The sequence below is a fragment of the Colletotrichum truncatum genome (genome assembly GCF_014235925.2).
Source record: "Colletotrichum truncatum strain CMES1059 chromosome Unknown Contig_0006, whole genome shotgun sequence".
In the NCBI taxonomy this organism is placed as follows: Eukaryota; Fungi; Ascomycota; class Sordariomycetes; order Glomerellales; family Glomerellaceae; genus Colletotrichum; species Colletotrichum truncatum.
The window spans coordinates 208,224-229,202 of record NW_027222403.1 but is presented as its reverse complement, the minus strand read 5'-3'; the positions used below and the strand labels follow the sequence as shown (position 1 = coordinate 229,202).

The 20,979-nt window shown below is 51.4% G+C and overlaps 6 protein-coding genes across 6 annotated transcripts; 1 reads left to right on the top strand and 5 right to left on the bottom strand.

Moving 5' to 3' along the window:
- Nucleotides 1–317: 317 nt before the first annotated feature.
- CTRU02_209324 (uncharacterized protein) lies at nucleotides 318–1,286 on the bottom strand (the record flags this gene model as incomplete). The annotated part of the gene is made up of 3 exons (XM_036726842.2): nucleotides 318–501; nucleotides 552–903; nucleotides 965–1,286. The coding sequence occupies 3 exons, from the start codon at nucleotides 1,284–1,286 to the stop codon at nucleotides 318–320; spliced, it is 858 nt and encodes a 285-aa protein (XP_036581551.2).
- Nucleotides 1,287–2,419: 1,133 nt separating this feature from the next.
- CTRU02_209323 (reverse transcriptase domain protein) lies at nucleotides 2,420–5,800 on the bottom strand (the record flags this gene model as incomplete). Its single annotated transcript, XM_036726843.2, has 1 exon — nucleotides 2,420–5,800. The coding sequence occupies one exon, from the start codon at nucleotides 5,798–5,800 to the stop codon at nucleotides 2,420–2,422; it is 3,381 nt and encodes a 1,126-aa protein (XP_036581552.2).
- Nucleotides 5,801–8,694: 2,894 nt separating this feature from the next.
- Nucleotides 8,695–10,169, bottom strand: CTRU02_209322 (uncharacterized protein; the record flags this gene model as incomplete). The annotated part of the gene is made up of 2 exons (XM_036726844.1): nucleotides 8,695–9,981; nucleotides 10,059–10,169. 2 exons carry the CDS (start codon nucleotides 10,167–10,169, stop codon nucleotides 8,695–8,697), a joined length of 1,398 nt encoding a protein of 465 aa, XP_036581553.1.
- A 4,148-nt stretch (nucleotides 10,170–14,317) lies between these two features.
- Nucleotides 14,318–15,758, bottom strand: CTRU02_209321 (RNA recognition motif-containing protein; the record flags this gene model as incomplete). Its single annotated transcript, XM_036726845.1, has 2 exons — nucleotides 14,318–15,498; nucleotides 15,563–15,758. 2 exons carry the CDS (start codon nucleotides 15,756–15,758, stop codon nucleotides 14,318–14,320), a joined length of 1,377 nt encoding a protein of 458 aa, XP_036581554.1.
- Nucleotides 15,759–16,940: 1,182 nt separating this feature from the next.
- CTRU02_209320 (uncharacterized protein) lies at nucleotides 16,941–17,432 on the top strand (the record flags this gene model as incomplete). Its single annotated transcript, XM_036726846.1, has 1 exon — nucleotides 16,941–17,432. The coding sequence occupies one exon, from the start codon at nucleotides 16,941–16,943 to the stop codon at nucleotides 17,430–17,432; it is 492 nt and encodes a 163-aa protein (XP_036581555.1).
- A 601-nt stretch (nucleotides 17,433–18,033) lies between these two features.
- Nucleotides 18,034–19,944, bottom strand: CTRU02_209319 (uncharacterized protein; the record flags this gene model as incomplete). The annotated part of the gene is made up of 2 exons (XM_036726847.1): nucleotides 18,034–19,679; nucleotides 19,854–19,944. The coding sequence occupies 2 exons, from the start codon at nucleotides 19,942–19,944 to the stop codon at nucleotides 18,034–18,036; spliced, it is 1,737 nt and encodes a 578-aa protein (XP_036581556.1).
- Nucleotides 19,945–20,979: the final 1,035 nt, after the last annotated feature.

Here is a 20,979-nt window from a genome sequence, read left to right as displayed (position 1 = left end):
TCCTGATCATTCTTTTATTTTGCTCCAATGAGACTACTCTTTTACAGCTGAGCTAGTTTTCATTGAAATTTTGTCTGTTTTCGACTTTTTCGCTAGCAACGCTGTATGCATGGACTAGAGCCGGCACTTCAACTTCGCCAGCACTGCAGCACAGAGTTCTATGAAAGCTCAGATGGTGTCTGTTGCAAACACTCAATTTCGGTAACGTGCCCGTAAATAATTGCAGGACCTAGTTGCTTGATGGATATTCTTTCGCAAAACGCCGTACCCAGATGAATTCTTCCCAAACGCCAACCAACCCTTTCATCATGCATCAATCAAATCCAATGGTCGTCCAAGGCCCGGTTCTTGTCGAGGTAATCATATACCTGCTTCGGGTCTTTGCAAACGTGCTTTGCATCCCATCCGTCGCTACCCGTGAACCCAGGGGGAAATGTCGTCTGTGTGCCCTCGAGCGCAACGTCTCCCGAGCAAAGGATAGCTTGACGTAGGTATTCGAAACTATTGAGAGTTAGTGTCTTTGAAAATTAATAGGTTGGCGTCATGCATACCAATGTTGAAGATGCCATGGCCCATCCGCTCCCTCGGTACCTTCGGGGATGTGGGAGTGCATGTCGACATTGGCGCTGCCGTTCACGGAGAGGCCCGCGTAGCTCTCGAGGATGGCGTACAGACAGTGCAGCTGGTGTGTCATCGAGGTCGTGAAGACGGTGCGAGGGGCGAACTCGGGGAGAGGCACGGGGAGGTTGTTGAGCGCTGCCGGGTTCTTGACCTCGAGGTATCCTAGACCCTTGGGCACTATGGCGAGCCAGTTCGCTTGGATCGATGCGTTGGTGAACAGCTTCTTCGGGTCATCGGGGACGAAGTCCGTTGTCGGGTGAAAGGTCGTTATCTGCTGTGTGACTTTGGATGGGTTCAGCTACATGATATCACAGGGATCGCGATGGAGGATTGGGATCCGTACATTCGGGTGCGAAGCCGGTCAGGTCGCCAGTTGGCTCAAGGCGTTTGTCGCGGCTCGGAGCTTGAAGATATCGTCTTTCGACGAGCAGGCCAACAATCACGAGCAGAAGTGACGTATCGAACAGCCAGCGCCAGCGCCGAAAGGTCTCGCATCTCTTTGCGCATCGCCCTTGCCGTGTTGTGTATTGCCCATCCTCAATATCTGCCCGCTTCCACTGCTCCTCATCATCGTTTAGAAGCGATACGCTGATATCGGTCATGGAGTCATTGATCGGTTCGCGCTTTTGACGACTGTCTGAGTATGGTGCGTTACTGGGCGCCATAGCCTCGATTATAGACACAATGGGGAGATAGGTGACGAAAGGATAAGGAGCTTTACGCCTTTCGGAAGTACAAATTAGTGATATTAAAGATGAAGATCGAGCTATCGAATCTTCAATACATGCAACTTTTACATGGAGAAAATGAGACGTCAGGTTTCCAAGTTGCGGGCTAAGCATGCGACATCGCGACGCTATATTACTCCAACGTGAAACATCCTCTGGGATGATCTGCCCCCTAAGCGGCCAGCATGGCGACATAGTACGGTTTGGTGATCTGAAAGGGGATCCGACACTTGGTGTCTGAGGTGAGCGGAGCGCGGGACGTGTCGGAGGCCTTGCCCCGTGCGGCGACGCTAGGTGCCAAGGGACCAGGAGAAAGGCTTGTTTCCCATATGGCTATCAGCTTGGCTGTGATCTTGATCTGCGCATTTTTATGTGTAGATGTGAGACTCGGAGTTTAGACGGGATGAAAGAGTGGCGATAGAGTTGGCTGAAATACTTTGCTCATACATCGGTGAGGGCTTCGGTCGAGATTGTCCAAAAGGCAAATTCGGTGTCAATCCAAATAAGCATAAAGTGAGTTGTCTGCTGTTGATGTGACGCACGAGCCCAGTCGATTAGCTGCCCGCCTATGCACTCGCCATCTGCTCGTTATTTGAATACACGGTATTATGAGCAAGTTATCGTGAGGCTATTGCTCACACCTTTTGACAGGTGCAAAAAGCAAAAGAATTGACAACTGTGAGATTCGAACTCACGCCTCTTTCGAGACCAGAATACTACCCTTTGGAAGGGTAAGTGTCACGCAGTCAATTTGCCCACCACTTATGGGGTAAAAAAAGATGCTTCCATTCATTAGAGACTGTCTAGGGGTTATTGGGTTGATTATATAACCGTCTATTCGGTAATTACCGATTTGAAGGTTTTCATGCACAAAATGACATCCCCGTTAGTTTTATATGGGAAACAATAGCCGGGTGCATGGGTTGAATGCATGCCCCGATATATGCAGTGGTCCGTGTGACACACCCCCTCAGAGAGGCAACCTGTTGTAGGTTGATTCTCTGTATTCTCATTCAAATACAGAAATGATACTATTCAGAACTCCGTATACTTACTACCAAATTCCAGATTCATACTGCGTTCTTCTCGATCAAATGTTCAATATTCATTGCAGCAATCCATTTGTGACTGTATTGGTGTTTGATCGCTTCACTGTAATTCTTTGGAACTGGTGGAAGTGTCTTTTGGTGTGGATTGCCTAAATCATCTGCTGATGCATCCCATTGATCTCTTCCTTTTACTGTATCCGTAGATTGCAGTGTGAAGTGGGATTCTCTTGCTCTTCTCAGTCTTTGTGATGATCTTGTTGCTTCTGGTGGCTGTTGATTTGTTTGACCAAGAGGGGCTGATCGATTGTAGATGTTGTGATTTCTGCTGCCACGAGGTCTTCCCCTTCTCGCTATGTTTGGGATTACTGTGGAGGAATCTTGTGGTATGATTTCTTCTGGTTCCAATTCTATGACTGGTGTCTGTTGTAGTTCGAGTCGGTCTGTTGAGGTTTCCTCTATGGTCTCACTTTGATCCGATTGTTCTGGAGTTGGCGATACTTCTGGAGTTTCTGGAGTCTCCCTCACCCCCTCAGTTGTTTGAGAATCTGACAGCTGTACTGTTGGTGATAGAGAAGTGGGTGTAGGTAATTGAAAATCCCCTGATTCTTTCTCCTGCATCGGTGTTGCCGGTGTTGTTTCTTGAGCGGCTGGATTCGAGGCGGGTAGTGGCCTGGTAATATTATCGCTGAAATCTTCTCCATCCCAGCCAGCTGTGTCTAGGTCTTGTTCAATTGGATTTGTGAATGGGATATCCATTTCTGTGAACTGGAATTCAAGTTCCATTTGGCTTAACTTGCTGGTATCCTCAATCCTTGGATCATACAGCGTGTTTTCGTCGAAAGTAACGTCTCTAGTTCTCATGACTTTTCCTATTGCTGGGATCCAGATTCTGTAGATATTTGTGCTGTCATAACCACATAGATAGCCAATATGAGCTCTTGGCGCAGTTTTGTTTGACTTTTCTATTCCTCTCTTGTAGTTTTGTGTCAAGGGGTAAGCTCTGCAGCCATATCGCCTCAAGTGTGCTAGTTGTGGCTTTTCAGCCCTCTTGTGGGTAGACTGTTGATGAGAGTTCAGCCAAGTGTTGACCAACCCCAATGGTGTCTGCCACTTGTGGCGTCTTCGAGGCAATCTGTTTGACAGATAAACTGCTGCTTTTGCCAGCTCTGGTGCCATCAATTCAGGAAAGCGAGATTGAAATCGAAGTGCTCTCATGATCATAAACACAGCACCTCCAGCTCTTTCTGCTGGGTTTTGAGCACCAGTGTACTCAGCTGATCTTTCAATCATATATCCATTCACAGCTGCCCATAGTTCAAACGCATTGCGTAAAGCAACCTCCCAATCTAGGCGTAGAATAGAGATTTTGATAAAGCACTGTCTCTCGAGGTATGCTGCTAATTCTGTCATAGCTTGTAGTCCCTCCTTTCGAGTACGAAGAGTTCTTATCCAGAAGAACCCTGACCAGCCATCGCTGACCAGCAGGATCACCTTCTCCCCATTGTATGCTTTGCTAAGTGTAAAGAAGTCGAGAGATAGATAATCTCCTACAGCAGTTGGCCAATGGTCTGGGTTTCTGCGGGAAATTTGGCGAGTTGCCTTCCCAACAGCACAGGCATCACATTCCACTTTTGTGATTCCTTTTATCTGTATCCCAAGAGCTGTTTTAAGTAGCTGTTCCAGTCCCTCAGCGCCTGGATGACCAAGTCTCTCATGCCACAACTTGGCTTCTGCTGATGATGTTGGGAGTGGTTGTCTTGTTGACTGAAAACCTTTGGTTGGTTTCCTTTCTACGGTTGGGCTGAATCTCACAGTCTTCTCGGTATTGCTGAACGAGGTATTGTTCAGCAGAGCTGGGCCAGCTTCAATAATGTATTGACCATATCGGTTTGGTGTTTTGAATAGAAGTCTGCCTTTTGAGTCGATAAGACCCGGTATTCCTGTTGTAAAGTTGATCCCTTTTTGCTTCAGCGGTTCTGTCCCAAGGAGCGATGTTGGGTATCCAGGCACAAGCCATACATTTCTGACTTTGATCTCCTTGTTGTTGGATTTGCCGCCTTGGTTTGGTTTGATGATCATTGTGCCTTTCGCAATTGCATGTACATCTCCTCCTCCAGTGATGAAGTCTTTTGTGACTGTGTAGTCGAGATCATGAAGTCTTGAGGAGTCGTTGCAGATGTGGAATCCTGTTCCTGAGTCTACTATCACACTGTCTGACAGTGGGAATCCTGAATAGAGACTTGCTTCTCCTTGATTGACGATAGTGACGAAAGATGAGAGTGATCCTTCTCCATCAGACACTTCTTGAGTATAGTGGGATGATGATTGTGTAGTGTTTCTCCAGTTTGAGGAAGATGTTGCTCGATCTGGGGACTTTTGAGACTGCTGATCGCTTGCCCCTTTTCGTAGTTTTTCAACTATTCTCTTTAAGTGTGGTTTCTTCTGGAGATACTCATTCAATCTTTCCAGTGCTTTCTTATTTTCTGGATTATCTTCATGATAGTTTGGGCCTCGCTTCTTAGGGTTGGCATGTTTGCAATCAACAAATCGGTGACTTTCGTTTGGGCAAGCTGCACACTTTTGCTCTCGTTTTGCCCCCTGTTTTATTCCTTGTTCGTTTTCTCCTTGCCAAGTAGCGAAACTCGTGTCTTTTAATGGAGCAGCATTCAGCCAGTCTGGGTGGAAAGTTCTCACCCAACTGCGGAAATCGTTAGCTTGCTCAATTCCAGCAGTCTTGCTGATCGAACTGTAGGTTGGGTCATCCTTGTATCGCTTTGTGAAGTCGTAAGAGGCAGATGTGTAGTAATCTGGTGCAATTTGCTTGACTGCTTTCAAGAACTCAGAGACTTGAGTAACTGGATCGCTGAGAGCAGGGATTCCGATTGTTTGGGCTTCATCCATGATTTCTCGATAGATTATGAGCCATCCTCCAAGTTTTGCTCTTTTGATTGATAGCATATGCTTGTTATATCTTTCCAATACCATTTGTTGTCTCCCAAAGTTGTCTGGCGCTAGCTGTTTTTCAAGAGCTTTTATGATATCCCTGACTGTTTGCTCCTTGCTGACTTGGCTGATATAAGTGGCTGCTACAGTGTTCATGATCCAACTGTGAATTTCTAGAAGACTTCGCCGAACCTGGTTGTATTGGTCTTTTTCTTCTTGATAGATAGCTTTTCCATAGCTGATAACGTTGCTATAGTTTGCTCGTTCTTCTTGTCTGAGGTCTTTTGGGTCTGGGAATTCCAATCTTGGCTTAGTATTAATCTTGGTTCCTTTTGGATTCACATAGTCCCAGACTTCATGAACGTTTGCCAGCATCTGTAAGTTGTTGAACCAGTGGTTCCAGTCGCTGTCAGTCTGTAGCCGCTGTGTGTATTTTGCAGTTTCCGTAGTTGAATTCATGATCTCTCTTGAAAAGAGAACTGGTCTCTCTCTTCTGATCGTTGTGCAGTTGATTTTTCGCCGTGGCCAAGATTGAGTTCGTGACTAGACACTTCTTGTTTCAAGTTGGTGATTTTGTCGATTGTTGCCTAGAGGTTTGAGGGTATATAGCCAATCTCAACGCCTCAATTCTCAACAAAACGCAAGACGCCCCCCTTGTCTAATGAACCTGCCGTTTAGTGTAGTTGGTCTAGCCACCCAACTTGTAGCTATTCGCAAGGACCGTAAGACTGGCAAGCTCCCCTTCGTGGGTTCAATTCAGGGTTGTGGAGTTTTCGCAATTTGTAAAAAGTCTTATCGGTTCCGTTACACGAAGACTATAAAGTGAACCACCTGTTCGTCTTATCTGCCCGAAGCTTTCAGAGACATAAAATGAGCAACTAGGTGTCTCTTCCGTTTCGTAATTCCAACCCTCCTGGCTGCGTATCCGTGGTATGGTCGAGCATGAACTTATATAAGGTTCAAGTTAAGAGTCCTGGGTTCAACTCCTCAGATGTGGTAAGTCCCCCTGAGTTGAGATGAACTTTTTGTGATTTTTTTGATAAGTGTTGATGATATGAATTGATGACCAGAAGTTCTTTTGTGATTGAATGTTTCAACACTTCAACGTTCAGCCTTGTGTGATTGGAATTGATGTTTTGTTTGGTGGACTTGACTGCCAAAGTCTCATGGGTCGGTAACTTCGTCAATTGAGTGCCCTTGTCTATGGCATAAGTCTGAACTGCTCCCTTCTGGAAGTCGGTTTTTCAATTGGTAATTGTCACCATGAGGTACTGGGCTCATAACTGTCACGCAGTCAATTTGCCCACCACTTATGGGGTAAAAAAAGATGCTTCCATTCATTAGAGACTGTCTAGGGGTTATTGGGTTGATTATATAACCGTCTATTCGGTAATTACCGATTTGAAGGTTTTCATGCACAAAATGACATCCCCGTTAGTTTTATATGGGAAACAATAGCCGGGTGCATGGGTTGAATGCATGCCCCGATATATGCAGTGGTCCGTGTGACAGTAAGCTTTCGCTTGAGTCTGGCGCCTTAGACCGCTCGGCCAAGTTGCCCGCTGATCGGATCCGATCGAATTGTTGATTGGCTCGCTGATTTGACAACCTAAGACCCCTAGCACAAAACTCCCTGCTCACTATTTCGCTTACCTGTGTCGAGACTACAGCTCGCCGTCAGATTGATGGATATTCAAAGCCTCACTCTACTAATACCTAGAAATAAGTACCTAAGTCCCACCTTTATGATCGGCAAAGGGCTTAAATACAACGGCTGATGCATGCGACTGAGTCCTATAGGGATAAGCCCAGATTGCATTCCTATCAGTGTCAATGAGGCAGCCAAATCTCATAAGAGTCCATAGCTCGTTCCTCGTCGATTCAATCGCCAGATGGATTCCTACAGCTACGCTCAGGGCCACTTGATCCCATCATGTATTACCGAGTTGGTTTTCTCGATACCATCATTTCCTTTTCTATTTTCGTCCTGGTAACATCCATCAAAAAAACTAGGATTCATAGAGCCGCTGCAGACAGAAACAGGTCAGACCATGGATGTGTTAGTCCTGAAACCTTTCTTTCGCCATAACTCTCGGCTTATTCTAAATCAACATGCATGCTTGAGCCGCCAGCAAAGGTACTCAATACTCATGTAAGCTTGAAAATACTTCAGAATCCTACCTATCAGTCATGTCATTCATTTCCCAAGCGGGGTGCCTTGGAAGTCTGCAATCAGCCCTGTCTTGAAGCCCAATTACCCAGAATAGGTATATCCCGCTGTGAAACGCATCTATGCAACCAGCTGCATGCTCTCAGTACATACCCTGCGCTGCCATATTCTGCATGAGAGTTGATCCAAAAGCCCTGGATGGTAAGTTTACTGGTCACTCGCTCTGGTATCAAGTGGTGCTGAGATAGTGCCTGCTACGACACACGGGAGTCTCGAAAACCTGCAAAATACGTGTATCAAGAAAGCTTTGATTTAAATACACATGAAGATGACCAGCTCATGGAGCAAGTCGGACAACACCTCGGGTAGCAGTTTAGTTGCTCCCCAAGAAGATTTCAAGCGAATGTCCATATATACCCGGCGAAATATATAATTAGAAATTATGACGAGGCAATTGGTTGATGAGTTAATGGATCTCTCAGCTTCAACTCGAAGATCGTTCTTGTACCGTCATTGATCCCTGGAACCCATACTTCTATTCAAATGTCAGATGTTGACCATAGTGATGAAACGAATTTGGGACTATGTTGTGGGCTAAAAGGGTTGCCCCCAAGTCTTGCATATGAATTGATGTAAACTAAGCCTGGGCGAGCTGAGGTCAAGATACTGCCGTTGAGAGGCATGCTCCCTATGTTCCAGGTAGCGGGGCCCAGCTTTACAAACATAGTCACCATCCACTTCAATGGAAGCGACCAAGTTAGCTTGTCCTAAATAGCCTTCACTTGTCGATAGACACGGCACAGCGCACCAAAAGACCCGTCAGTTGAAAGCTCGAAATGACCTGGTTCAAAATATGTTCTTGTGGCCTTGGGCACGTAGGCCAAAAAGACATTGCAACCTCCTCAACACGCTTTGGTATCCTTACAACTCATCCTGTCCAGACCGATGCTCGCCCAACGCCGATATCCAGTTTACTGGTAAGTTATTATACAAATGTGATTTTTGGCGGGTACTGCGATGTAAGCAGCCCTCGCCCAACGTGTATGTGTTTGACGATCCAGACCCATATGTATATCAAAACCGCCTCCGAAATTTTGTTCATTCATACCGGGGCTCATTAAATCCAGCCGTTATGCTATCATCCGGTTGTATAGTGTCACTATTGCTCATCCCGTATCGGCAGTCACCTGTCGTCGTGCGGCCTGGCGCTGGATGGCTCAATCACGATCTGCGGCAGCTGCTGCAATCGTAAACTAGGTAGTTGTGGTATCTTTCTCTGCTGGTTAGACGGGGTTGTAGCCGAACCAGTGGACGGACCAGCAGAAGGGCCAGCTGTTGTTTGCTCCTCGGCGGCCAAGTCAGCCATGTTTGCGGCAAGGTCCTCGTCGCGTTGTTGGGCCGGTCCGGAGTAACCCGGAGGGGGTTCAGTAGTTGGTCGAGGAGTAGCGCTTCGGGAGGGATCGTCGTCGAGGGGAACTTCATCGTATCCGGGAGGAGAGTAAATGGGAATGCCAGCTTCTCCTACGTCAGCCTCGACGATATCTGGGCTTGCACCGGCTCTGGTGTCTATCCGTGGGGTTTCCGGTCGCGAGTTCGCACGGGACCTGGGGAGTCCAGGAGAGGGGAAATCGCTGTCAATGCTCATGACGGAGCTGCCCCTCCTGTGGTTGGTGGCCGAGTCGATGCCGGACCGGGTGGATGTGGCGGCAATACTAGCAGCGTCGGATAACAAGCCGGTCCTTTCGCTTTCCTGACTATTGGCTCGGATTCGGGTGCCGTCATGACGAGCGACGCCAAGGTCGGCGTATGATACGCTGGAGACAGCTCGCTGACGTTCGACCTTGAGACGTTCGTGCTCCTCGCGCAGGACTGCAACGACACTGTTGCTGCTAGCGTTTCGAGCTCTTGTCCGAATGTTTTCTAGCGCAACATGGTCGCCGCGCTCTCGTGCTTCACGGCGCTCTCGCCTTCTCTCTTCACGTTCGGCAAGTTCTTGACGGCGAGCGAGACGAATTTGGTATAAAGCTTCCATTTCTTGGTCGCGCAACTCCTCTTCGTTTTCCTCTGTAGGATACTCAATCACAACATCAACACCGCCACGTTCACCTTCGCGACCCAGGACCTGTTCATTGTCGTTTGCGTCGGCCCTGTAAGCTGGTAAAGTCATAATAGAGCGGATAGAAGTGTTGCGGTTCACGGCGCTATTGGGGGATCGACTATCGGCTTGGGGTTGATTGGTCGACGATTCGAGGTTGAGAGATGACGGGCGCGGGCGGCGAGTTGTTAACTGTTCGGTGGAGTTGGAATTCTCGTTCTGGGCTTGGTGGTATCTGCTCCTTGATGCGCCACCGTTCCATATCTTGAGGAAGCCGCTCGAGGAATTGGAGGTTTTGTGGCCTCGGCGAGAGGCGCGGAGAGAAAAAATGATGAAGGCGACAAATATGAGTAGGACTAGGCCGGCAAGAATTCCCTGAGTTGGCGGCAGGCGTCAGCAGAAAGGTCGAACGAAGCTGACGTCTCAGAGCTGTCACATGATCGGCGACTTACAATGATGGTGATTTTCCTGGGATCGATGTCGTCCCGGCGGTGCAAAGCCCTGGGTAAATGTTCGCGAGGGCCAGGAGGCATATCAGGAGGTATTCGCATCCTGAGATGCATATTGTGTGTTGTAGGTGGGCGTATGGGTTTGTGAAAACGAGCGACAGAGGATGTTTGAGAGCAGCGACGGCGGTACGGAAAGGTCGGCGGGCGAAGCAGACGGAGGTGAGTAAGTCGTAAGGCGAATTAAGGCGGGGCGGCCCAGCTGCGCAGGGCAAAAAATAAGCGTCAGAGCTGGGACATTGAGACTCGGCAACGGCGACGGTAGCGGTAGACTCGGAGCGGGACGGAGGACAAACAATTTGCGATGCGCAAAAAAAAAAGTGTGTTTTGTTGTGAGACGAGTTTTTGGACGATGTGGAGGGAAAGAGAGGAAGACTGGACGAGACAGGAAGGAGGAAAGAAGCAGGAGGTGTTTAGATTGCTGGTCGGGAAGGTATGAGGTGAGGTGAGGCAAGGAAGGGGAAGAGCAGCAGCAACAGTAGCAGCAACGAGGTGTGCAGGCCAGGTCCCGGGCAACCCAAGGTGCAGGTGCAGGTGCAGGGCCAGAAGCCTTACTATTATGTCGTGGGGACAAGGGTCCTTTGGGTGGGGTGTGTGAGGCGTGAGGCTGGGTACCTCTGGCACGGATGAGTGAGAGAGAAAGTGTGTGCAGTTTACTTTACTACCTAGTCACCGTGGTCATCTAGTACTACTCCGTATGTAGTGGGTTCAATGAGCCTTCATAGCAAGCAGGAATTAAGTTACCTAGGTACCTTGTTTAGCGGGAGTGGAGGCAGCAGCGGTCCGGTCAGCCCAGCCCAGATCAGCTCGCTCGTACATTGGAGGAGGTCAGGTGTGGTGCGGCAAGAGCAAAGCACAAAATAGAGGAGGAGCAGTGGACGAGGAACACGGGCTGATACCAAGCGGTGCCACCAGCCAAAGGGGGGAAAAACCGAGCATAAAGGGCAACAGCCTCCCGAAAAATACATCCCCAAAATGGAGGCAGGAAACACCTCGGGAATACAGCTCAGAGTAAGAAAGAACAACCTCGAAGAGAAAGAGAGAGAGAGAAAGAGGAGAGAGACCCGCCCTAGTGTTCGTGTATGCCTCTTAGTGGGCGTGCCGGCCACGGAAAGAACCATGGCGCTGCACATGCACCAATCAGCTAATTTATCACTCCGATGGGAGAATGCAAGTCGTCGCGTCTTTCTGCAAAGCACTCCGCGGGCCGCTCATTTCAACGTTATCAGACAATATACCCCCAAGACCAACACCAGACGGATGTGTTGACATCTACTACAGTTAAGTTGGGACGATAATTGGGGCCTCAGACCAACCAACTAACTAACGGTGACCTGCGAGGGGAAAAGAAAGTTTTGCTCTGCCCCTCGAGTTCGATAAGTTACAACCGGGAATATCGTGATGAAGAACACGAACAGCTCGAAACAATGCCGAGGGAAGCGCCCTGTCGATACCCGGCAGCCCACAAGGGATTGAAGCTTTGTCAGGGGGGAAGAAGAAAAAAAAGGACAAAAAAGGGACCTTTTGTCAATGCGGTTCCCGTTTTTCCTCATAACGTGACTGCAATTGGAACGCCGCCGGCCTTCGCCGAAGATAAACTACTTTTCCCACCCAGAAGACATCACCACAAGTCAGTCGATCCACACAACCAACCATCACCATACTGCTTCATCTGCAGACCAAACTCTACCCGATCGTCGCTGTGTCAGACCCTCTACAGCTCCCAACCCCCAAATGGGAGATCAGCGTCTCAGTACCAGTCAGCCCAACCCCAACCCACAAGTTTCGGGGCTTGAAGCGGTGGCGGAGCTGCCGCCCGTCCAGTTGGATGGTTGGTTTTTAGGCCTATCCACTACTCCAAACTCATGGTCCATGACTGTCCTGGCTATGGTAAATCATTTCCATTCAATCCCACCTGTTCAAATGCCCAGTTTGAGTGCCAGGACACTTCCGCACTACCGTCGCCCGCCAGTTCTCCATTTCCATCGCCATCTAATCCTTGATTCGGATCCACGGTGACATCAGACGAAACACTCTCTTTCTAGTGTCCCTAACCACGACACGAGAATCGCTGTTAAAAAAACTCTGTCCAAAAGTAATACTTTGCTTGTGTTAGGGCACTGGGTTCGCTTCTGTCACTTGCCGCGACACAAGTTTACAGGCGCCAGGGGCTGTCAGGAACAACGAATTCACGATGCCGCCGCCCGGCTTGGTTCTTTTCCGACTTGCTTGTTACCCACTCCAGCAAAGGCAGCGATCCACTCAAGCAAGCCTTCAGGGTCGTCGTCTCCAATTTTGCCCGCGCTGCTATTTCCAGCAACATCATCAAGCAACACACAAGCATCACCATCACTGCCCCAGTAATTACCAGCGACGACATTTTTTGAACGTGAGTGACGCAGCAACTAACAACCGTTCCCTCGTGCCTTGGACCAACCGGCCCACCAGCCACGCTCCTAAGTACATGCCCCTAGCACCAAACGTTCAAGAGCAGGTGGTCTACCAAACTACCATCGCCCACAGACGTTGCAAGGTTCCCTAGCTCAGCCAAAGGTGAGGGCGCGAGACCGACCAACAAACGCCAGTTGCCAGAGCTGGGAAGCCTTCTAGGCGGTAACAAGGATGCCCCGCCATCCAACGCACCGCCGCATCCCACGATTGCAATGTGGCTGGCGCTGGCTCCCTCCCATCTGCTGCTAACGGCAGGGCGGAGCACAGCCCTACCGAAGTCCCGTATTGAAGTCGCGATCGTCCCAGTGACATACTACTTTGTTTCTCACATACTATGTCTTCTCACATGGAGGAAGTATGATTGCGAATGTTGTCTTGGCGCCATATACCAAAATCTGCTAGTTCTCCGAGACGGGCCTTATCCTCAGGGACAGAGGCGGGCTTCAATGCAAGTCTCAGACAGCCGATGCACCTTGTCTGAGACTTACCTGCATGTCGTCTTAAACCATCCAATGGCCTGGCTTGACCTTCCTATTCGCAGCTTTTCGCAAGTAGTGCTGACAGAGATCAATGTACCTCCTTCCTACCAACCGGTACCACACACAGTCCACCATAGGGCCGCCGGCTGTGCCTCGGATCGAATGAGCTTTTGGTCTACGGTGGCGGCCTCTAGCGCGCCGTCCTCAACTCCTAGCACGAAACTCTAGACTCCGTCCCGCATTGGGCAAAACCGTACAGCAGCGCAACGTTGAGTTGCCGTTCCAACGTGCCACAGCCGCCTCTAGTTATACGAGCAACGCGGTACCCCAGCTTCCCCCCACTAAATCATCGCACCAGTTGATGAGAAATCAAAGTCACGGTGCACTCCTCATGTGTGGCAAGCAATTACTCGCTGGGGAATGCGAACTTTGTCCGTCTCAGCTCAGCTCACTGCAGCTAGTCCAAGAAAACTCACCGACATGCCATTCGCTTTCGTAGACAAGGAGAATCAAATCGAGCTGAAGACAGAACTGATGACGCTATCCTTTGGCCACTTCTCCATCAGCTGGCTGCAGTGTGGTCTTGGGGAAGATCCAACACCACATTCTGCTGTCTGTATTCGGTGAGCTGCCTACACATCCTCTGCCGCCACCATCGACCCCCACCGACGATCTGCCGAGAAGGATAGCCTCACAGGCTCTTGGTGCGTGGCTTCAAAGCATCCAGCCCCCAAAGCTGTCAATCCTTCCAGGCAATCATCTGGTTTTTTGGCGCATGACGTAGACATTGTGAAGAAACCGAGCAACTTGATCAAGGAGGTTATGCTTGTTGCTGAAGTGAGAACTGAGTAATATTGCCGGGTACACAATGGACGGGGCAGGGCTTTCTCCAATGCAGAGTCGCCAAGGACTATTCATAGGAAAACTGCGGGTGATTTCAACAAATGCCACTGATATAACTAGCAGTCGTTGATACCAGCAATTTTGATGTGATGCATGCTTGACAGCACCTTATCTAGCATTATGAAGCAAAATGTGTGATGTAAGACTTGTGATTACAAGAGATAGATCTGATTCTGAGCTACTCCGTAAATACGTAACATGGCGGTTTCGTTCCAAACCCCTAATCGTTGGATATCTTCTTGCGAGCGTCTGTAATAGTCCCCCTCAAAAAAAAAAAAAAAAAAAAAGAAAGAAAGATAGAAAGAGAGAAAACGGACTTCCTCCCCGAACACTCCCCTGACCACTCAAACCCGACGACATTGCATTAATAAATCACCCAAACTTCTTCTCAAACTTCCTCAACATGCCCGTGACGCCCCTCTCCAGACGCCCCGCATTCACCTCCAACTTACCGGCAGGCTCCTGCTTGACCATGTAACCCTTGTACTTGGCCGCTTCCTGCTCCGTCGGCCGGTACACCTGCTGATGGACAGAGTAGTCGAGAGCTGCTGGCTGCTGCTGCGTGGTGTACGAATAAGATGAGTAGCCTCCTGGGGGCGAGGCCACGGCGCCTGGACTTGTGACCGGGGGAGTGCCTTGTGATGTTGGAGGCGGCGGGGTCGACTGTTGTACTTGCTGTGGCTGAGGCGTCTGCGATTGTTGTTGTTGTTGTTGTTGTTGTTGCGGCTGCTGAGGCGGCGGGGGAGGAGGAGGCTGCAAGCCAGGGGTGCCGGGAAAGCCGTTGCCGTAAGGGCTGGATAGACCCGGCGAAGCAAGACCGCCTTGGACAGCTTGCGCGGGCATGGTCGCGGCGCGCTGGAGTCCGGGTTGTGGAGGCGGCCCACCGAATTGCGCCGGCGGCGGGGGTGGCGGAGGTAAGCCCGCGACGCCGATTTGTCCGGCTTGGAAGCCTGGCGGCGGGACAAAGCCGGGAGAGAAGGGGGCTTGCGCATCGTATGCCACTGCCGCAGCTAGAGGATCAACGCTGCCATCTTCCGGCGGCGGGGTCTTTTCCCTATGTCGGATCGCCTCCGGAGCTGCGGGCGCTGCGGGGTTGTATGCCATCGGCACGAAGCTCGCCGGAGGTTCCTGGGCAAGGACAGCGGACGTGGGGGGGCCTGCGAAGCTCGGTACGGAGGCCGCCTGCTGAGAAGGTTGCGAGGTTCCGTAGCTTGGGTCCGAAACGGCGACGTGCTCAAGCTGTTGCACCAGCGTGCTCACAGGATCGGCCTGTTGGTGGTGCAGTTGGTGGTGTGATGACGATTGCGCCGGCTCGTCTAGGATCTCAACCTGCGCTGGTGGGAGGACTCTGCGGATGCCATTGACGAACTGTAGGGCATCCTCCTGCTTCCAGAAGTAAATGTCGAGTGAATGGAGCTTGTAGTGATACTTGCTCTGGTTGTGCGGGTCGTATGTAGGAAGGTGCCATTCCATCTGGTCCGTCGTCTCGCCGACGGTGAGCGTCACCATGCACTGGTGGTTGTAAGAGTATCGGACATGCGTCTTATCCAGGACTGCGACATCATCGTTAGCTTTTCTTGCAAACGGCTAGAATTGAGCTCAAGGGCGTAGACTAACATCCGTCAAAGGCATCTTGGTCGTCAGTGCCGGGCTGATTTGCGATCTCAATGCGCGCACGGCGGTCGTTTGCGTTCTCAAACAGGTAGACGTACGAGCCCTTGTCGAACCGGTGGTGAGGCGGGTTGTTGGTCGGTGGGCCGTAAAAGTAATGGATGTCTCCGAAGCTGTGAAGCGCGATGGGCCAGTCAGCCATTGCTCCGGTTCGATTGTTGGTCCTCCGTCGATTGTTGTGTAGAGAGAGAGCGAGAGAAGTAGCACTGCTACCTTTTGAGAGACTTACAGAGTAGCCACATTCTCCTCGCCCAGCCGGGTCGCCATTTCGTTTTGTTTAATCTCCTGCCTTCTTTGACTCTTTTCCAGAAATAGATCCTTGGTATCAAGGCCTCAGCCGGAAAATCAGACAATCAATCTCTCCTCGAGGCACAGAGGGGGCGCAAACTGTGGAATTACCCCGCCTCGGTCCAGAAGCCAAGGGCGGCAACAAGCAGCGAGCAGCACCGGCAAACGACAATAGAAACAGACGCAGAGATATGTGTGGTACGTTGGTTGCAGATTTTAAAGGACGAGACGGGAAGGAGTACAGTTTCGAGGAAGGGTTTTGGATATTGTTTGATGCGGGCTGGATATTAGGTCTCCTTGGACCGGGCCAGCTTCAGCTTCCCTTGCCCTCATCCTCCTTCGTTCTGGGGAGCTTTTTGTACCACTCGGTACTCAATCACAAGAGAAAAAAAAAACCCCTACCAGTCTCCCAGACATTGTAACGCCCATCTCGCCATTGAGAATGTGCCGGCGTCTGTCTGCATGCTGGGTCAACTAGCAGGCCTGCAGGCGGTCGCATCGAGTGGTCAACTCGGCGCTTACAAGAGGTTGAACGAGCCAATAACACGTCCAGGCCGGGGTGAGAGCGAGCAGCACTTGCAGTGGTCCCCCGAAGTGGGTCTTACTCACGCTCTCTCTCCTCTCACTGCTGAGCTTCCGAGCAGACCATGCACGGACCGGAAGAATCGGGGTCTGTCTTAGTCATCATATCTGAACGGGGCCAGGCTTGCGTGCCAAAAATTTGGCGATAGCTTCCCTATCGAACGAAATTGGTCAGGTGACAGTCCATTCTTCGCGGTAACCTTGGAGCCACTTGACGCGCAGCACTCTTTTTGAAGCTCAAGGGCGACATTCTAACCCTGTGAATCACCTTGTTGAGGTTTTCAGTGGTAAGAGAAGCCGTTCCAATGGCTCTGATGGCCACGTTTCTAACCACGATCTTCAATAGACTCGCGAACCGCCGCGCCGGACTCGCACTCCCTCGAACTCCCCCCATAACTCACCCTTTTTGTGTTCCCCGCGATACCCGAGCCCCCGGCTCACCAATTAGCTCAAGATGGGTGGTCTCATCAACGTCATCAACATGTGCTCGCACCTGCAAAACGCCTCCCGCGCCCGCCTCGGCATGACTTCCATCGCCAACACCAAGCAGAACCTCAACCTCGCCCTCGCCCTGCACCGCTCCGGCTTCATCTCCTCCCTCTACCGCGGCGGCCCGACGCCCCCGGAACCCGAGCACATGAGCCAGCCCCCAGAGCCCATCACGAGCGCCAACGTCGCCACGCGCCGTCTCTGGCTCGGCCTCAAGTACTGGAACAACGAGCCCGTCCTCAAGGGCCTGCAAACGGTCACCAAGCCCAAGAGGCCTGTCAACGTCTCGATCGAGGACCTCGAGCTCATCGTCAGAGGATTCCCCACCAAGAACGGTCTCGTCAAGGGCCTCATCCTGGGCGAGTGCATGTTCATCTCGACGGACAAGGGTATTTTGGAGGCGCGGGAGGCTCTGAGCAGGAAAGTCGGAGGAATGGTCCTGTGCCGTGCGAGGTAAAGCAGGAAGGCAAGGAGAGATGACGGCCGAGACGGTTGGATGTTTAAAAAGAGAAGAAAAAAGGACGACAAACTGGGCCCCGCCGTAAAAGGGAATGAATATGGCCTCACAAAAACGGAGTCTTGGGAACAAAGGCCACCACGAGGCGGACCGGAAAGGCCGACCTGTGTGGGGAGCCCCTGTAGGAGTACTGTCCTCCATATACTGTACAAAATATGTATTTTAGAGAAGACATGAACACACCATTTTGCGCTTCTTCACGTTGGACAACTCCCTCCATGTAGGCTTGATGCCGAGGCGCGAGGCTTCAGAGAATGGAGAGCGCGTACAGGACACGTGTATCAGGCGTCGAACTGCCAGCCACAATAGTAACCAAGTTAAATGATTCGAATTGAATTGAATTGAAATACTTTCGAATGGTATTCATTCTCTATGACTAATACTGGGCTCCAAACACCAACTCTCCTCGCTTTGGAAAACCCCCCAAAGAAACTCTCAACACTTACGAAGTAATTTACGCCTTTTTGTCGGTCAGGTATCATGGTACACCCCAATGGTTCTAAACTATACAATCACCTCCGCCACTCTTTGACAATGCTCTTTACGCAGTTTCAGTCTTGACTTCTGTGGTCGCCTCAGTAGAAACAGGAGCCTGCACGTGCTCCTCACCAATTTCCTTCTCGTCAGTCAGGAGCTCCTCAAACTCATCGGGGCTCTTGAGCTCGTGGTTGTCCGACTCCTTGATAGACAGCTCCGTGGCCTGCTGGGTGAGTTCCTCGAGCGCAGGTGACTCGGCACGCTCCGCAGCAGCGACAGGCTCAGGCTCGGAAACCTGTTCAGGGGAAGGCTCCTCCATCTTGGCTTCAATAGGTTCTGGAGTAACTGGCGCCTTAACCGGTTCTGGCCTGACCTCAATGGGTGCCTCGGCCTTCTGAGCAAGATCAACGGCAGCCTCCGCCGTCTCCACCTTGGCGGTCTCAGGCGCGACTTGCTTAATGGGCACCTCCTTCTTAGAGATGGGGCTTCCCGTGCGTGCCACTGCGGACGCCGGCTTAGCGGTCCTCTTAGGACTCTTCGAAGCGGAAGACTGCTTGCCGCTGCCTTGCGTGGAGCTCCGATGTCTGGGAGGCGTAACAGGGGCCTTCTCAGTTGTCTTGGAGCTGGAGCTCTGGGTAGGGCGCATCATACGTGCCAGGAAGTTCTCGTCCACCTCCTTCTCTTTCTTGGTGATGGGATGGTCCTGGAGAGGCTTCTTCGGCGGGGGACCAATGCTGGGTCTGGGATGGTTGATAACCGACTTCTGACGCTTCAAAGTCTTGGTGGCCGGCGCGGCACCGGCAGCGCTCGCTCTACTAGCCGGGCGGCCCTGGTTGCCAGAGGCACGCGAGAGAGTCTCGCGGGGGGTCTCCTTAACCTTTGAGCCGGATGCGGCAGTTTGGGCCATCAATGAGGAAGGCAGCTTCACCGGTCGGGTGGGCGACTTGGGCTTGGGCTTAACGAAGCCAGTGCCGCTGGGAGGAGAGATATTCACGGGCGCAGGCTTCTTGTGGGACCCAGTTGCCTTTGCACCGGCCTTTGCCGTAGTCGTCGCCGACTTTTCAGGGGTTTTCTTAGCCGGCTCATGTTGCGACTTGGGGGCGCTCAGCCTGGAGCTCGCGTGAGGCAGGTTGGGCGTCTTAACGGCGGTTGGAGACCTCGTCGGTGTCTTGGATCTTGTCTTAGTCGCAATGGGTGCGAGGGTTGATGAAGGTTTCGCGGCAGTCTTTGCTGCTTCTTTAGCCTTGGCAGCCGGCTTTGCGGCGGCGACGCCGTTGGTAACGGCAGGCTCGGCGGGGGTCTTCAAAGTTGGATCGCCGGGTAACAGCTCCGGCGTTGGCGTCTCGATATCAACATGTTTGTCAGGGTTATGGCTGGGCTTGTCCGTCAAGGCTCCTAGGTTGCGGATCACAGCTCCATTTGTGGCCTTGTCGGTGTCTGGGCGGCGAGGAGACTCGGGAATGGTCTCGCCAACGACACTCGTCTTGTAGCCACCAGAAGTTTCCTCTGTAGCCATGGTCTTGTCGGATTGACCAGATACAGAAGCTTCGCCTTCCGTATGGGTGCTCAGTCGTCGCTGAGACAAGCTGCGGCTAGATTCGTTACTGGGGTCTCGACGAAGTCCTACTTTACCGTCCTTCTCGACGGCAACAAAACTGGTTCGGATTTTCGAAAGTGGCCTTGCAGCCGGAGGAGGGGTTTCGGTGCCATCTGTAAAGAAGTAAGTTGTTAACAAAGCTCCAAAAACAAGGTGATGACGAGCCGGTTGCGGTTGTATGAGATCAGAATCTGTGGGGAAAGCTGCCACAGAAGGCCACACACACAAGCCGGAGCTTCGGTCGCGCCGACCGGGTAGAAGTAAAGACTACATAGGGCAACACTTACTGGAAGAAAGTCCTGGCGACCTTCCGCGATCTGGCGGGCTCGTGTCTTGCTTTTGCTCGAACATGGCCCGCAGATTCTTGACGGCGGACATGGCTACGGTGTCGGGTCGCTTCCTTGCGACCAGGTACTCAGCTAAGCTTTCGGTGGAAGCTGTAAGGGAGGTGGGAGGTGCAACGGCTAGCTCGTTGGGCGATATGTTGGGCGACAGAAGCGCGACGCAAGTTACGAAGGGTTATAGGGAAGGACTCAATGCCGGATCGTTTCCAGCAGCAAGTCGCATGCCGAGTCTAGTTCGTGTGTATAGAAGGAGTCGGGGGCAAGAACGGAGGTCCCGGCAGTAGCTCGTGGGTTTGGTGGAGGGGGGACAAGAGGGCAAGAATCGAGGGCGGCGGTGTCAGTGTAGCGAGGTAGGCAGGCGATCTATGGTGGGTATTGAGGCCTGGATTCTGTGTGGAGAGTTCGGTAGAGAGACGGGAGAGTAGTATCGAGTTGCTATGCGAGAGGCATGGTCAACAGAGGAGAAGGCGGAGGAGGATGCAACGGCTGTATTGTACGGGGGGGTTATTGCGTTTGTTGCGGTGTTCTGGTTGTGTGGTGCGTGTGTTCGGATGTCTCAGTCAGACTATCTCTCTCGTCTGGTCTGTTCCAGTCCCAGATTTGTCCGTCCAGTCAGTCGGTTCAGTGCGAACGGAGAGAGAAACACTCAATCGTCAGGGCAGGGTGTAGGTGCGGTGCGGTGCGGGTGGTTCGAGAAGGGGAAGTGAGGTTGCTGTCCTTCAGGGCGGGCATTTAAATTACGGCCACCCCATAATCCCATAATCATAATCTGAGCGGACTGGATCGATCAAAATGCCCACCACGCGGGAGGCCACTATTTACCAATTCGAACGTACCAGACCACCGCGCTCTTTTTTTGATCCTCGGCGTCATGTACTACTAATGCTCTAATGTATACGTACCTTCGTACATAAGTATACAGGACAGTAAGAGAGAGGGAGAGGAAAAAGAAGAGAGGGTCTTCTTGCTCATCATAAGGGGGCGGCCCGGCGAGGGGTGTGCGAGCTTTCAGGGGTTCCCATAGATGCACATGCTCAATCTGCTGCTACACTACCAAACCGTCCCGACG